The sequence below is a fragment of the Arvicanthis niloticus genome, chromosome 22 (genome assembly GCF_011762505.2).
Source record: "Arvicanthis niloticus isolate mArvNil1 chromosome 22, mArvNil1.pat.X, whole genome shotgun sequence".
In the NCBI taxonomy this organism is placed as follows: Eukaryota; Metazoa; Chordata; class Mammalia; order Rodentia; family Muridae; genus Arvicanthis; species Arvicanthis niloticus.
Window position 1 is genome coordinate 13,683,458 of NC_133429.1, and position 17,708 is coordinate 13,701,165.

Consider the following 17,708-nt stretch of genomic DNA (forward strand, 5'->3'; position numbering starts at 1 on the left):
AGAAAGCATTTAGTACATATGGCTTCTGGCATGTGGTAACTGCTCATCAAATGTTTGTAAGAATTAACTGCTGTGTCATTTGCCATTCATGGGCGCTGAGGTTGGGATCTGAATGAAGCCAGTTCTAGGATCCAGCTATTAAACTTTCCATTTATTACTGATTTATTTTAAAGATTTACTTCTAATTGTGTGTGTGTATGTGAGTGTGTGTGTATGTGGGTATGTGTACATAAGTGTATGGCCTTTGGAGGCCAGATGACCTAGGTTCCCTACAGCTGGAGTTACACAAAGTTGTCAGCCACTTGATAGGAGTCCTAGGAACTGTTCTCTGATTCTCCGCAAGAGCAGGAAATACTCTTAACTGCAGAGCTAACTCTCCAACTATTTATTTATTTATTTATTTAATGGAAACACACAGGTGTGTGTGTGTGTGTGTGTGTGTGTGTGTGTGTGTGTGTAGGCCAGAGGACAACTGGTGGGAGCTATTTCTCTCCTTTTACTAGGAGGGCTGGGGAGACTGAACTCAGGTCCTCAGATTGGGCATAAGCACTTTTACCTGCAGAGCCAACTCACTAGCTCCCCGGTCCAGTTTGTCAGCCAATGACTGTGTGGCATCTTTTCCCTTTCTGGACCTCTACTTTAGTTCTAAAGTAATATATAGTAATAATATCCAGTTCATTGGCTTGCTGTAAGCAAACCGACAATGACATCTTTTCCTACCAACTGACCACAAGCTGTCACAGGAAGTTTCAAAAGAAAATAAGCACGCGTTCTCTGCCAGGAGCAAGGAAAACATTCAACCAAAATCAAGCCAGCCATATACAATGAACTGCTGATGATATATGCAAATCAAAGCAGCTCTCTCATCCATGCCCATTTATATTTTTCCTAGGGTGGATGTGGAAGAATTTCCAATGAGAACCCCCCCCCCCCCATATTTACACAAGTCAGCAACTCTCCAAAGCCCAAGTAAAATTCAGGCTGATTAAAGACCCTGAAAAACCTGCAAAAGTCACAAGGCATTCAGTGGTTCAGAAACTAGGATAAAGCAAACCTCTTCAGCCTCTTCCAAGGGCGGACATCTCAGACTCTCACGAGAGAGGTAAAACAAGAGGATGAAATATCCTTCAAGTCCCCTGGACTGGGACAGAAACAGCAACAAAAGCGCCTCTTCCCAGCATCAGCTTCTCCATCTCCTCCTAGTGGATCAAGTTGTCCATCACCTTCTAGTGGAAGATCTTCCCCAAGTCTAGTTACTGACTCTGGGTTCCAGGCAGAGAAGGCGCCTCAGCAGCTAGCGGGGTGATCTCCAGTACTCACACAGTTAAACCTCTTCAGAGGAGACGGGAGAAGTGAGCAGAAGCGGGGTGGGGGGTGGGGGAGAAGAGAGAGGAGGGAGAGGGAGCAAAGAGCAGGGAAGGAGGGAGGAGGGCGGAGGGAGCACGGAGGAGGGAGCAAGGAGGGCCCCGCCCACTGGCACAGAGCTGCACTCCCCCCCACCCCCCAGCCCGCCCCACGGCCGGCCTCGGGCCGCACCTGCCGCGCGCACACGCCCCCCGCGCCGAGCCTCCGAGCTGTCGCCGCCGCCGCCCTCCGCACGCACCCGCTGCGGCTCGCCCGCACAGCCCCAGCCTCGGCGCGGGCCGCAGCCACCCCAGCCGCGGCCACCGTGCTACTTCCAGCCGAGGGCCGCGGCCATCGCCGCTGTGTAAGCGCCGAGTCCCCCGGGCGCGGAACCCAGGCGGGTCCAGGCTGGGCGCTCGTACGCACGGGCCGCCGCCGCCGTGGTTCGATACCCTCTAGCTCCGGGGAGGACTCGCTCCTCCTCAGCCTCAGCGCTCTGTGTGCTTCTCAGTGCTGGAGCATCCTCCCCGGTGCTCAGCATCCTACTGTCAGCGCCGGAGCATCCTGCTCAGTGCTCGGCGTTCTCTGAGCTCAGCATCCTCCTTCCGTTCCTTGGCTGCGCGCGGGCCCGGTCCCCACCCGCTCGCACCCCACCCGCGGGAAGAAGGAGGCCTCGGGAATGCAGGGGAGTGGCTGTGGGGGCGCGTCGCCGCTTGGCCAGCCCCTCTGCCCAAACACGGGCTGCTCCCCATTGTAGAAGCTGAACCGGGAGAAGGAGGACGGCGTGCTGCTCCCTGCGCGGGGCTGCAGGGAATCTCAGCGTGCTGAAGCCCGGGCATCCTTTTAGGGTGGGGCGGGGAGGGCCCTGGCTTTTGGGGAGTGGACCTGGAGGAGGACTGGAGCAGGGAAAGGACTCTGTGAGAGACTATGGGGAAGGACCAGGAGCTGCTGGAAGCTGCTCGTACTGGCAATGTGGCTCTGGTGGAGAAACTCCTATCTGGCAGGAAAGGAGGGATCCTGGGCGGTGGATCCGGACCTCTGCCCCTGTCTAATCTGCTAAGGTAAGAACTGGCACCCACTGCGGGCGCGAGGGGTGGTGGTGTTATGTACACCCCACGTGAGCATTGTGATGGGTACGTTCTCTCCTCAGGGTATTTCACCTGAAGGTGTCAGCGATTCATTCTTAAATTAGGCAGGAAAACAGACCGTGTGTGTGTGTGTGTGTGTGTGTGTGTGTGTGTGTGTGTGTAGAGGAGGCAAGAGCCTCCCAGTCAGACTGATGCTTTAGACTCTTTGAGTAATTTTAAAATAGCCTTGCCATCAATGCGTCAATCAGCTACTTTTCTCCAAGCCTTGGTGCAGAACTTGCACATGTACTGGTGTTGCTAGAAGGAAATCGGCATGCCTGTTACTGTTTGTGTTTGCAGCTGTGAAAGCCCACCCCCTACTATTTGGCTATTTAAATGAGAAGCTGTTGGATGCTTGCAGTTATCCTGCAAAAGCCACAGCCTCGGGTTGCTGCTACCTTCTCCTGCAGAAGGCATCAGCAGTGGGCTATGATCCCACAAAAACAAAGCCAGTGGACCTTCTGAGATGTCAATCAGGAGTGTGTAAAACTTGATGAGGCCAGTTAGGCAGCTTTAGCCTGTACTTTCAGTTTCCCAGACACAGCTGAGTGAAACATCCGGCTTGGGAAAGTGTGTGTGGAATACAGCTGAGGCCTTTTAATGTTAACATGTTGCAGGTGAGACGAGTATTGCTCAAAGAATCTTTCTAAGGTTACTTTTTTTTTTTTTAAGTCAAGGTCTTTATTCACCATACATAGGGTAGAAAGAGCCGGGTTGATTTGCGTGTTTGAGAAACTATTAAAAGTTGAATTGAACAAATGAAACCGCTTAGGAGTCAGGAAGCCTGAGGAGCACTCACTAAATGAAATTCAAGGAAAGTGCTTTAGTTTTCAAGTCGTGATTGTTCCGTTTGTCCTGTGAATTTTTGGAAGCATCTACCATCATACATATCTCTATCTTAAAACATCTCTTAGGCAACTTAACGATACTTCAAAAAATTAAAAGCTGAAGTGATTTTCTTGCTTAAAAGTATTTTGTACTACAGTTTATATATAAAAAAAAGAATTGCATTTATTTTGTGTGTGTGTGTAGGCGTGTACGTTGTGCATGCCATCTAGCCCATTGAGAAAACAGAGGACAACTTGTGAGAGTCTGTTTTCTCCCTCTGTCATGTGGATTCAGGAAGTGGTACTCAGGTTCTCAGGTTTGAGAGCAAGCACACATCTTTATCCACCTAATTAGTGCTTCACAACCTTCCCAAGGATGTGACCCTTCAATATAGTTCCTCATGTTGTGGTGACCGCCCAGTCATAAAATTGATTTTGTTGCTACTTTATAACTATCATTTTGGTACTGTTATGAATTGCAAGGTAAATATCTGTTTTCTGGTAGTCTTAGGCGACCCCTGTGAAAGGGTCCTTTGACTATCAAAGAGATGGAAAGCCCTGGGGTTGAGAACTGCTGTTCTGACCTCCTGTGCTGATGTCCTTAAGTGTTTGATACAAACTTTTGCATGAAAATATTGTGGTATACACACAGGTTCTCATAGGTTGTGGTCGGATATGGTGCAATTAATTATAATACTGGCTCTAGGGAAAAGAAAATGGTTATATTACAGTGAAATGAACATAACTTAAAAAATGGTGACATTTAAGGAACCATGTACTATTACATATACTTGGTGATTGTGACACTATTAAAATGATTTCATTGCAAAAAAAATTATTATGTATAGAAGCTCCACCCCCAGTGGGTCTTAGATTTAGAAAAGATAACTATTCAGTGTGTCCTCTTCCATTTTCAAACACAAGTAGATAATATACATATTTTAGACTACAGTTTTGATATTTAGCCATAGATATTTTATAGAAAAGTTTAGTTACAGTTTTATGCTATAAGTGAACTAGGTGTATTTGCAAAAGTATCAATGCATTAATTATAAAAATGATTCTGGATGTATGCTAAAATAAGTTTTTCGAAGATTAAAGATTAATTTTTTTTTGAAAATAGAGAATTCATTAGTAATGAGAGGTTTAGTTAACTTCATTGACAGGAACTGAGACAAATGGTTTTTTTTTTTTTTGGATACTCCCTTCTCAGTTGCATTGTTTTGAAATAGAAATAGTTGAGAAGTTTTAGGGTTGAAACACCAAGTATTTAATGTTAGTAAATACTTAAGTTGCAAAAGCATGAGCCACAGTGTTCATCTGGAATGAGTCTTCTTTACTACTGGCTTTGTTGGGTGACCCTGGTTCTACAGGAGCACACGTGGAAAACAAGGTACATCCATGAGGGCAGTTTGAGTCAATCAAACTGCTGCAAAAATCACAAACATTGCCTGTGCCTTTCAGACTCACACGGACTTAACCACTATAACATGTCTTGTAACAGAATAGGAGCTGAAACTGTATTCAGGTGATCTTTCAAATAAAATATTTCTAAGTAGACACATTTTATATGGTTATCACCTTATTTTATTAACGATTGCCATCAGAAACTTACAGGGTAATAGAAGTGTGCTCTTCTCCAGCAAACATAATGGCACTTGGAAATATTTTAATATTTTTTGGGTGAATTGTGGAATAGGTTAGTCAGTCTCTTCTACTTGCTTATTACGTGTGTAGTAAACTAATGGTGTCAGGGTCTGGGGTAGATGCTTGTATGTCTCATCCAGAGGCCAATACTCATTTCACAGATGAAAGACTAAAGTGTCCAAGGTCACTTAATTAGTGATGCCAAGGATTTGAAACCCAGAGATTAAAATTTGCTTTACTGAATCTTTAGTCATAGTCAAGAATTTATTTTGTCTTCAAAGTTTAAGGTGTGTGGTCAATTCAAACAGTGCAGTCTGAATGTTTTTTAGCTGTAAATAATAATTACACTTGAAAATCATTTTGCCAAGAAAAAAACATTTCTTGACTGCTTGTTTGAGACCTAATTAGGTAAAAGTTTTGCAGAAGATACTTTCTGTTTACTTGTGATGTATGACACCAACTGTGGCTATGTCACAAGGATGTTTGCTTGAGTGACATTGCAGTTTTTAGTGGGCATAGAATACCCATAAATTACTTCAAAAAGCCATACACACTGTGAAATATTATAAAGTGGAAATAGTAATCTATTCCTATGGGTTTTGTGAGGATCAAATGATGTAAAGAATAGTGAATGCATAGGTGATCATTGTTAGAGTTAGTGTTCCTCACATGGCTCTAAAGCACACAAGACTCCATGAGAGTTTATTTATTTATGTTTTAATTCTATAATCTTTTTTACAGTCCAGTGTTTGTCCCCTTCCCAGTCCCCCTCTGACTGTTCCATATCCCATACCTCCTCCCCCTGACTCCCACCCCCATCTCCAAGAGGATGTCCCCAGCCCCCTAACTCCCACCCCACCTCACCAGATCTCCCCACTCCCTGGGGCCCTAAGTTTCTTGAGGGTTATATGCGTCTTATCTCAGTTAATCAAGACCTGGCAGTCTTTTACCGTACATGTGTTGGGGGCCTTCTGTCAGCTGGTGTATGTTGCCTGGTTGGTGGCTCAGTGTCTGAGCAATGTTAGTTGAGAGTGCTGGTCTTCCTATAGGCTGCTATAGGAGACTTGATTTCTTAAGGACTTATTTACTAAACTGGGAGGAAATTGCCAGGAAGTTTTTCACTGGAATCCGAATCCTCAAATAGAAAGAAAGGGGCCTTTATTCCAAGCTCTTACGTGGTGTAGGACTTTCTTCTGCAAGTTATCTCAAGCACCATTAGTATTCTCAGTAACTAGATTCAGTGCACACACACCCCTGTTTTTGTGGCAGAATCTTGTTATCTGTCTGAGGCTGATCTTGAACTCAGCGTCCTCCTGCCTCAGCCTCCTGAGTGCTAGATTACAGGCATGTTGCTCCGCACCTGGCATCTATTCTATTTTACTTTTTGATATCTGTGATCATAAAACATTCTATATTTATTGACCCAAAATCCACTTTGCTGTAACTCCCAGCAGCTGGTACTGGCTTGGCTGTATGGGTCAATCCAAAAGTTGCCAAATCCATCTGCCAAGATAGTTCTGCAGGGACATGCATTTAATTCAGTCTGTTTCATGGAATAACTACTGTTGCCTTTAACTGTTTGTAACTATAATGTTTATGTGTTAAAACTCAAAATTTCATGTTTTTTAAAACCATCCTTTTTCAGTCCTTTGAATATTCTCAGATTTCAAGATGACCCTTTGAAATATGACAAAGACCTCAAGAAATGAATAATCTGTACTAGGTGTCACTCAGTGTAGAATGGCATGGGGGTTAATATACTGATGCATAAAAAGCCAACCGATTATAAAAGAGCATTTATAGCTTGATTATACTTTCATAAGAAAAGTAACTGCAAAAACTTAATACATGAACATAAATATGCCTAGTTATGGAACACAAAAATGGATATAGTATTTATCTTTGAGTGACAGGACCATGAGCTATTTTTATTTATCATTAATTGTGCTTTTATGGATTATATAATGAGACTATGTTGCATCTATTAAAATATGATACATTTAAACAATGGCCACTGTATTATTGCTCTAAGACCTTGCTATAGGCCAAGCTTTTCTGAGCCACACAATTGGTGTTGGTCCATATTATCAATGAAAACTTACAAGTACTTTTTCTTTTAACAACCAGTGAAGCCGTAATTCCCACATCTGGCACTTGTGAAAATGTTGCTTAAACTCAAGTTATTCTTATTACATTTCATCTTGTTTTACTGTCTATATGTAACCCGTACATGTCTTTTTTTTTGACTCCGGAGTCTGCTTATCAGCACGTTAACTTCCCATTCTGAGTCATCTGTGGATAAACTTTATAACTTTATAACCAGAAACCAACATGCTGTAAGATATTCCCAAAGAACCTTTTTTCAGCATATGCAGTTTATGGTGGTAGTTTATGCTTGGTATTTTTTCTTGCTTTGGAGCTACTCAGTAGACCAGTCAGTCAGCTGTTTATGTCCGTTATACCAGTAAGAATATCGTGAAGTGTTTTATTTATTGTCTTTCTAAATTCATGCCGTAGTCTATTTATGGCATTTTTTGAATTATCCCTTTAGTTGTTTGACTATAAATTCCAACAAAGTCAGCATACTTTGCTTGTTTCTGGGAGTGAGCCTTTTGTGATTCCTAATTTGATGAAAATTCCTCCTACTTGAATCTAAATCTTCTGGGACTGGATAGCTAACACTCCTTTTAAAAAGTTTAAATTATATTTATTTATTGTACATATATGTATACAGGTGTGTGTGTGGAGATCAGAGAACAACTTGAGGGAGTTCCATCTTTCCTTCTACCCTGTGAGTCTAATGATTCTCAACCTATGAGTCACAACCCCTTTAGTGGTGTTAAACGACCCTTTCACAGGGGCCATACACCAGATAGCCTTTATATTGGATATTTACATGGTGATTCATAACAGTAGCAAGGTTACAGTTATGAAAGTAGCAACAAAAATTATTTTTGGCTGGGAGTCACCACAGCACGTGGAAGTGTATTAAAGTGTTGCAGCATTAGGCAGCTTGTGAACCACTGGTGTGGGGAATTGAACTCAGATCTTGAGACTTGGTGGCAAGCCTCCACTTAGCCATATCAATAGCCCACACTTGCTCCTCTTAAAAGTAGCCTAGTGTCTCTACAAATCTGTCTCTGTTTGCAACTTCATTATATCCCTTTATCTGTGAATCCATCTCCCTTGTACTTTGACTTGACTATTATTGAACTCATGTTTTGGCAGTCATGCCGGTGAGTTTGTGTAATACATGTAATACATGTAAGTCTGTATATAAATATACATACCTAGTTTAATTTTTTTTCATTTGGGCTGACAATGCTCTTTTCTAAGAGTAGAGATTCCTTTACAAAACTTCCAACATCAGGGAAGCCATCTTTTGAGTTGTTGGTCAGTGTTGTCCAATAGACTCCCAAAACATGTAGGCTATTGCTGAGGTGGAAAGTGGGTTCCTACTGCTGGAGACACCATGCACTTGATGTACAGGATCCAGAGGCCCCTGAACTTGAACTGACCCCCATGAATGCTTCCTCCTGCAGACTAGCTTTCATAGTGCCAGAAGATGCAACCTTCCAAAGGAGGGGAACAACCAACAATTCTACTGAGCTATGACACCTGTGAACCACAACACTGACCCTAAGGGTGCACTAGTGGCATGCATACCTTGGCAGTAACAACGGCTCTCTAATTAGACTTAAGATCCACTTAATAAGAAGGAACTCAGCCTGGTACTGGAAAGCGAGGCAGCAACCCAGGGCGAGTGAAGTCATGGATCTTGAAGGAGAACCCACAACCAGCACTTTACTAAACCAGCACAGTCCTTAACTATACTCTAGATGGTTTTCTCACTTCTTTTCAGTTCTTCAAAGAGTTGAGTAATATGTGTAGTGCATTTCATAAATTATTGTTGAACATAGACAACCCACTTCTTAAGATCCCCAAGGGAAAAAGTAAATTTAATCAGAAGTGGGAAGAAACAATTTTTTGGTCACCATGGACATATCAACTAGTTACCTTAGAGTTTCTCAAATGTAGGATTCAACTCATGAAGCTTTTGGTGACAGGTAGAAGGAAATAAGAGGCAACTAGAAAGGAAAAAAAAAAAAAAAAACCCTGTAATTTTCACAACTGTTTGGGAAGCTAGGTTATTGAGATCTGATAGAAAAAAAAAAAACCAAAAAACAAACCCTGCTTTCGGAGAAGCTGCATTTGTTAAGTGGGATGAAGATGTTATGTCCATAAAAAGAGTCAAGTTGCAAGTGGTCTGTCTATTTCAGATAGTAATGATGTTGGAGGCAGTGATTGCACCATTGTGCTCACAGAGCAGTGTTTGCCCGAGTGAACAGCACCAGCTGCATGATGGGTGTACGGAGAGAGGAGGGGGAGCTTTGGCATTGACCTCCTTCTCCATGAAGCAGGGCTTTGAGCTTCCTCTTTTAAATGATGGGATGCTACGGCGGCAGTAAGCTAGCAGGGCTAACCCAGTGCCTGCTAGTCAGTCATCTTGTCTTTCTGTTCTGTTTTCTTGTGATGCCAGGGATTAAAACCAGGGTATTCTACATGTTAGATGAGCAATCTGCCACTTACCTGTATTCCCTGGCTCTGGCTAGTTTGCATTGCGCAGTTCCATGTGTGTGTGTGTGTGTGTGTGTGTGTGTGTGTGTGTGTGTATGTGTGTGTATGCACCTCAGTGGTTTTGTACCCAGCATGGGAGGGTGGGAGCAACTCTGCCCCTGACATCAAGAAGAACTGAACAGTGCTCAGCAGGGTATTGACTAACGTCAGCAGTCTAACTTCTTAGGTGACAGTAAACAATTTGATTAGTTCTGGGGTATGCTAGAAACAGTTTATTTTGCATATGGGGTAATTTGGGAAAAGTCTTTCTAAGAGCTTACAAATTTCAGGCATTAAAGCAGACCATGATGTAAATGAAGGGGTAGAAAAGATGTAATCTCAATGTACAGATCTGGAAAATATTGATTATATTTTAGTGAATTTGGTCTCCAGTTCAAGCACATTGCAGAATTGTTTAGTTAGTTAAAAGATGATGTTTCGATTTCTCATATGTTGGTATGAAAGAATAGCTTATGTTGGAAAAAGCAGGCTCACCTGCATAGTGTTCTCCCTTAAGTGTGTGATGACCAGGCCATGAAAATACCATAGGTAGGCAGAGGCACAATGCCACCCGAGACCCAATGACTCTCCCGTGTAATTCATCTCTAGGAACTCTTCCGAGAGCCAAATTTTCTTTTCTTTCTTTGTTTTTTGTAAAGTTAAGTGAATCTTTGAAATAGATTCTTTGAGGGAGAATGAAAAAAAAAAGTTTGGTTAAAGGATACATTTTGTTTTTTTTCCAGTTTATTCTACTACAGTGCCTGAAGTGTGTGTTAGCCTCTTATTAGTGTTTCTTATGAGTACTGCTTTCTGATTAAGTGTCTTTGTGTATCTAGCTATAAAATGGAACATTGATTTACTCATGCTATAGGCATTTGGAGTCTGTGTGAGAGTAGCTTTATATTAAAATAGGTAATTACTTCTGCTTATGGGACCAGAGATAGTCTGCTCACACTGGTTACTGTTTGATCAAAATGGACAGATCAAGTCATGGTTGATGGCTTTGGGTGTAAACAGGCAGCCTCAGATCCTGCTTGGTATTTCCCTTTCTCATGCCACATTTCCTATATGTTTCCTTACTCAAATTTCTTCCAGAAGATGAAGTGGTTTCTACACTTTTCGAATTGTTGCAAACTCACTTCAGCTTAGTTTTTGTTCCAACTGTCCCTTCCCTAAAGGCAGGCAGAAGGTAACTGATGGCTTTTGTCAAATTAGCGTAAATTAGAATAACCTGTGGGCATGTCTGTGGTGCATTTCCTTGATTCCTGAGTGTGTGGAAGGGTCCAGCACAAGCACATTGTGTGTGGTGCTACCCCTGGTCAGGTGGTTCTGGGTTGTACAAGAAAGCAAGCTGAGCAAAGCTGTGGAGAGCAAGCCAGTAGGTAAGCTGTGTCCCTTGAAGGTTCCTCCAATGGTTTCTGTTTCAGGCTCCTGCCCTAAGTTCTCCACCTGGCTTCCCTTTATGAGGCACTGTTAATGGTGAATTGGAGAAAACCATTTCTTCTTGATCAGTGTTTGGTTACAACAGAGAAATAAACAAGAAGGGAAGGGAAGGGAATCGTGGAAGCTGATCCTGTGAGCCACAGAGCTGCGCTTCGTGGTGGGAAGTAGATTAAGAACAAGAATTGGATCTTTAAATTAGCAGTCTAGCCGGGCCATGGTGGTCCACGCCTTTAATCCCAGCATGGGGAGGCAGAGCCAGGCAGTTCTCTGTGAGTTCAAAGCCAGCCTGGTCTATAGAGTAAGTTCCAGGACAGCCAGGAATCCTGTCTTGAAACCCCTAGCCTACCTCCACCCTCCAAAAAAGGTAGAGGAGTCTGGAGTGCTCTTTGAGCAGCTGTCCTATTCATCTCAGTGTTAATATCCCCTTTAACCTGTGAGTGAGCCAGTGCCCCGTGCTTTTCTTGTCTTTACCTTCACCCTAAACTGCTTTGGGGAGCTGACAGTTAAGGGATACTGAATGGAGATTGATGGGTAAGGCTTTTAGGAAGAGAACTTCTTTTATTATTTTTGTTGGAAGAGACAACAAAACCTTAGGCAGAAATAGCATAGCTGTGCAGCTTTGTGGCAGAATGAATGCAACAGGCTTTGCTTGGTTCATAAGAGAGGTTAAATACAGAAGTCATTATTCTTACAAGACGAAAGAGGAAAGAGATTTATTGGAGACATGGCTGGTGATGAAGAAGCTCTTAAAAAATTTAGTTAATCCCTAGAACTTCTCTCTCTCTCTCTCTCTCTCTCTCTCTCTGTGTGTGTGTGTGTGTGTGATTGGGGCTCAGATACAGGGCATGCTAGCTAGACATGAACTTTACCACTGAGCTACGTCACTCCTAAACTGTTGATGGGATTAATATTCAGATATAAACATCTAGTATGTTGTTGTCTGCTTCCAGAAGCTGTTTGCAAGCTATGTGTATTTGTTGTATAGTTACAGGTGACCAGACTAAGCAGGAGAATCAGGTAACAGTTTTAATATCTACTGTGGTTTGAGATTCGAATCAAGGTGTTTTAGGTAGACTTATTTTGATTCGAAAATAGTTCATGTTGCAAGTTGATTTCAATGTCCATGTGACTCCATGAACATTATTGTACAGGACTGTGTGAACATTACTGTACATTTGAATTTTGCCTGGGGTTCCAGTTAGCATTTTTTTGGGGGGGCATTGCTAGTCTCCCCGACTCCTCCCTTCCCCTCTTTCTTTCTTGTTTACTTTTTGCCCCTGCCTCCTCTTCCTCTGACTAAATTATTCTTACATACTTATGATTCTTGCTTTGTCTCTCTCTCTCTTCTAACTAATCTACATTTGAAATACCTATGTCATATACAGATATATTAAATATGATATTTAGTGTTTCAAAAACACTGAAAGTGGCTCTATTTACCTACAGGATTGTCTGTTTCATATGGATGCTAGTATGGGTTTGTGGGGAACAGTGAGGAGGGTTATGTAGGGACGGTCTTTGTTCTGGTAAACTGTCAGTGGGTTCAGCATTTTGTTTCTTGTTGGGGATGGTTTGTCATTCTGAACATTGGAAGATATCAAGGATGCTATCAGAGGAAAATGTGAACACTTACAAATGACAGTTAAACTGTTGTTTAGAACTTTGAACATGTTTTTGTCTGCTATGTATTAGGATGTATGTAGACAAAAATTACTCTATTCAACCAAACACATTCTGTAGGACTGGCCGACTCAAGGATTTATAGAACAGACAACTAATTATTTCAACAGGCGTTGATAAGGGGTTTTGTGGATTCTAAACTCGAAGTGGGTAATCTCTTCCAAGTCCCCTTGCTGGTAGATGGAATATTTTTTATAAAGAGTTAGAATACACTGAGGTATAAGCTACTGTGCAAGTACCACACAGCACCTCCTGAACCCTGGCACAAAGAAATCTAAAATACGAAAACATTTTTAATTCTGCATGAGAGGAGTATGCAGGGAACCTGAGATGGGAGGTGCTACTTCAGTATTGTAGGATGAATAGAAGTTTACTGAACTGATAAGATTAGGAGATGGATGTTTTAGGCAGAAGGAGCAGTGTATCCAGTAACAGTCTGTGGAAATGTAGAATGTGCTTCAGAAACGTCGTAAACAGTCTGGTTTAATGGACAAGAAGTAAGTCTAGCAGTTGAGGGATTTCCATAAGTAGTTTGAACTTACCTTGAAGGCCATGGATATGTATTAGCTTTCTGGTTTTCTTATGTAATGTATCAGTTATCCACTTATGGTAGTAGCATGACTGTTTGTAAACTTTGAGTAAGACTTAGAAGTTATGGAGATCAACCAAACATGGCATAAAAAGTTACAATAAGACTACACACAAATCCTATCCAGGCTGGACTAGGTAACCCAGTGGGAGGCCAATGAGTCAGAGACAGCCCCACTGTTAGACTCTCACAAGAGCACCTCTACAGAACTCTAACATATATGCAGAGGACCTCACTCAGAGCCATACAGGGTGCATGGTTATCCCACTGATGTCTGTGATCCCCTATGAGCCCCTCTTACTTGATTCTCTGGTCTGTGTTTTCGTGGTGTCCTTGACTCCTCTGTCTCCCATAACTTCCCTCCCCTGCCATCTTCTGCAGCAATCCCCTAGCTCTGCCCAGTGTTTGGCTGGGCCTCTGCCTCAGCTCCTGTCAATTACTGGATAACACCTCTGTGATGACAATTAGGCTAGGCACTGGTCTATGAGTATATCAGAATATCTTTAGTAAATAATTATTTCATTGAATTTTTTCTATAGGCACGTTTAGTTCTATCCGAGGTCTCTGGGCTGTCCAGCCTCTAGTTCTTGGCCAAACAGGCAGTGTCAGGCGTGGGCTCCCTCTTGAGGCATGGGCCTCAAGTTGGACTAGGCATTGATTAGCCACTCCCACAAGTTGTGGGCTACCATTACTCCAGGACATCTTGGAGGCAGGAAGGATTGTAGGAGCCTTGTCTGGTTACAGAAGAGAAGCAGTTTAGGCTCTGTATTCCCCAGTACTAGGAGTCTTCACTAGAGTCATCCTTGAAGATTCTAGGGAGTTTCTCCTGCACTAGGTTTCCATGTTGCTCCCCAAATTGCCTCCCCCCCCCCCCCAGTACTTCCCCACTGTTGGACCCCTGAGTTCCCTGGTAGAGATTTTGGGGTTACTTATGTATACTATCACATCATCTGTGGATAGCAATACTTTGACATCTTTCTTTCCAATCTGTATCCCCTTGATCTCCTCCAATTGTTTTATTGCTCCTGATAGAAAATTAAGTTCTAAACTGAATAATGACGGTGAGAGTGGACAACCTTGTCTTGTTCCCGAGTTTAGTGAAATTGCTTTGAGTTTCTCTCCCTTTAACTTGATGTTGACTATAGCTTCCTGTAAATTGCCTTTGTTATGTTTAGGGACGTCCCTTGTAGCCCTGATCGCTCCAAGATTTCTATCATGAGGGGTGTTGGATTTTGTACAAAGCTTTTTCAGCATCTTATTTGATGATCACGTGTTTTTTTCAGTTTGTTTATATGGTGGAATACTTAACTGATTTTTCATATGTTGAATTATCCCCGAGTCTCTAGGATGAAGCTTACTTGATCATAGTGGATGATGTTTTTGATGTATTCTTGGATTCAGTTTTTGAGTATTTTATTGATATTTTTGTATCATTATTCATAAGTGAAATTGGCCTGAAATTATTTCTTTGTTGAGTCTTTTTGTGGTTTGGGAATCAGAGTGACTGTGTAAGCCTCATAAAATGAATTTGGCAATATTCCTTCTGTTTCTATTTTGTGAAGTAATTTGAGGGGTATTGGTGTTAGTTCTTTAAAGGTCTGTTAGAACCTTTTGGCTAAACTGTGCTAAAACCATTTAGTCCTGGGCTTTCTTGTTTGTTTGTTTGTGGGACTTTTTAATTAATCATTTTATTCATTTACATTTCAAATGATATCCCCTTTCCTGGTTACTCCTCCACAACCCCTCCATCCCATCCCCCTTCTCCCTCCCTCCCCTTTGCCTCTATGAAGGTGCTCCTCTACCCACTCACCCTCCCACGGCTCTAACATCCTCTTCTGAGGCATCAAGCCTCCACAGGACCAAGGGTCTTCCCTCCTATTTATGCCAGATAAGGCCATCTTCTGTTACATATGTATCTGGAGCCATAGATCCCTCCTTATACTTTTTGGTTGGTGGTTTAGTCCCTGGGAGCTCTGTGTGGTCCAGTTAGTTGATATTGATCTTCCTATGGGGTTGTAATCCTCTTCAGCTCCTTCAGTCCTTCCCCTAGCTCTTCCACTGGGTTCTCTGGGCTCTGTCTGATGGTTGGCTGTGAGTATCTGCATCTGCATTGGTCAGGTGCTGGTAGAACCTCTCAGGGAACAGCTATACCAGGCTCCTGTCAGCAAGCACTTCTTGGCATCAGCAATAGTGTGAGGGTTTGATGTCTGAAGATGGGATGAATCCCTAGGTGGAGCAGTCTCTGGATGGCCTTTCCTTCAGTCTCTGTTCCATTTTCTGTGCCTGTCTTTCCTTTGGACAGGAACATTTCTGGGTTAAAATTTTTGAGATGCATGGATGGCCCCATCCCTCAACTGGGGGCCATGTCTATCTACTGTAGCTGGTCTCTACAGGTTGTATCTCCCCTTTGTTGGGTATCTGCTTCTATTACCTTAGAGATTATAGGTCCTTTTAAGTTGTTCATCTGATATTGATTTAGCTTTATTAGGTGGTATCTACTGGGAGAATTATTCATTTCTTTTAGATTTTCCAATTTTGTGGAGTACAGGTTTTTAAAGTATCACCTAATAATTCTTTGAATTTTCTAGGTGTCCGTTGGTATGCCCCCCCCTTAATTTTTGTTAATTTGTATATTCTGTCTCTGTCTTTTAGTTAGTTTGAATAAGGGTTTGTCTATCTTGTTGATTATCTCAAAGAACCAATTCTTTGTTTCATTAATTCTTTGTATTCTCTTTGTTTCTATTTTATTTATTTCAGCCTTCAGTTTGATTATTTCCTGCTATCTACTCCTCTTGGGTGTGTTTGTTTCTTTTAGTTCTAGGGCTTTCAGGTGTGCTATTAAGTTGCTAGTATGAGAGCTCTCTGATTATGTAGGCACTTCGTGCTGTGAACTTTCCTTAGCAGTACTTTCACTGTGTCTCATAAGTTTGGGTATGTTGTGTATTCATTTTCATTGAATTCTAGAAAGCCTTTAATATCTTCCTTTATTTCTGTTTTGACCCAGTTTTCATTCAGTAGAGAGTTGTTTGGCTATCATGAGTGTGTAGGCTTTCTGTTGTTTCTGTTGTTGTTGAAATTCAGCCTTGACCCATGGTGGTCTGATAGGATGCAAGGGGTTATTTTAATTTTCTTGTATCTGTTCAGATTTTTTTTTGTGACTAATTATATGGTCAATTTTGGAGAAATTTCTGTGAGGCACAATGAAGAAAATGTCTTCTGTTAAGTCTGTTTGGTTCATAATATCTGTTAGCTCCAATATTTATCTGTATAGTTTTTGTCTGGATGACCTGCCCATTGGTAAGAGTCAGGTATTGAAGTCTCCCACTATCAATGTGTGAGGCTCAATATGTGATTTAAACTTTTGCAATGTTTCCTTTACAAACCTTGTTTGCCCTTGCGTTTGGGACATAGATGTTGAGAATCAAAAGATTGTGTTGGTGGCCTTTTTTCTTTGATGACTATGAAATGTCTTTTTTGATTAATTCTGACTTGAAGTCTGTTTTGTTAGATATTAGAATGGCTACACCAGCTTGCTTCTTAGGTCCATTTGCTTAAAAAAGGTTTTGCCAACCCTTTACTTTGAGATGATTGTCTATCTTTGATGATGAGGTGTGTTTCTTGTATTCAGCAGTAGGATGGATCCTGTTATTCCATCCATTCTATTAGTGTGTGTCTTTATATTGGGAATTGAGTCCAATGATATTGAAATATATTAATGACCAACGAGTGTTAATTTCTGTTATTTTATTGTTGTTGTTGTTGTTGTTGGTGTGTGTATGTGTGTGTGTGTTGGTGGTGGTGGTGGTGTGTATGTCTGTTATTTTATTGTTGTTGTTGTTGGTGTGTGTATGTCTGTTATTTTATTATTGTTGTTGGTGGTGTGTGTATGTGTGTGTGTGTGTGTGTTGTTGGTGGTGGTGTGTGTATGTGTGTGTGTGTTGTTGTTGGTGATGTGTGTATGTGTGTTTTCCTTCTTTTGGCTTTGGTTTTGCTGGTGTGAGATTATTTACTGTGTTTTCATGGGTTTAGTTAACATTCTTGAGTTAAGAGGTTTTTTTTTTTTTTTTTTCTAGTGCCTTCTGTAGTTTGTGGATAGATATTAAGTTTGACTTTATTATAGTAAATATATTTTAAAAATGATTTACTTATTTATTTTATGTATATGAACACACCATTGCTCTCTTCAGACACACCAAAAGAAGGTATCAGACCTCATTGCAGATGGTTGTGAGTCACCATATAGTTGTTGAGAATTGAACTCAGACCTCTGGAAGAACAGTCAGTGCTCTTAACAACTGAGCCATCTCTCCAGCCCTATCATAGTATATCTTGTTTTCTCCATCTATGGTGATAAAAGTTTTGCTGGATGTAGCATTCTAGGCAGGCATCTGTGTTTTCTTAGAGTCTGTAGGACATATGTCCAGGTGCTTGTGA

General features: G+C 41.8%; 1 protein-coding gene across 10 annotated transcripts in view; it reads left to right on the forward strand.

Annotated features, from left to right (window-relative positions):
* The first annotated feature begins 1,657 nt into the window (after window positions 1-1,657).
* Anks1b (ankyrin repeat and sterile alpha motif domain containing 1B) overlaps window positions 1,658-17,708 on the forward strand; it is a 1,013,218-nt gene continuing 997,167 nt past the window's right edge. For 3 of the 10 annotated variants that reach the window (XM_076919958.1, XM_076919963.1, XM_076919962.1), the window contains exon 1: window positions 1,674-2,405. In XM_076919958.1, the coding sequence (XP_076776073.1) occupies window positions 2,272-2,405 (134 nt within the window). In that variant the 5' untranslated portion in view covers window positions 1,674-2,271. Of the gene's footprint in view, window positions 2,406-17,708 lie in introns of all 10 variants that reach the window. The other 7 variants (XM_076919959.1, XM_076919961.1, XM_076919957.1 and 4 more) reach the window with 5 other exon arrangements.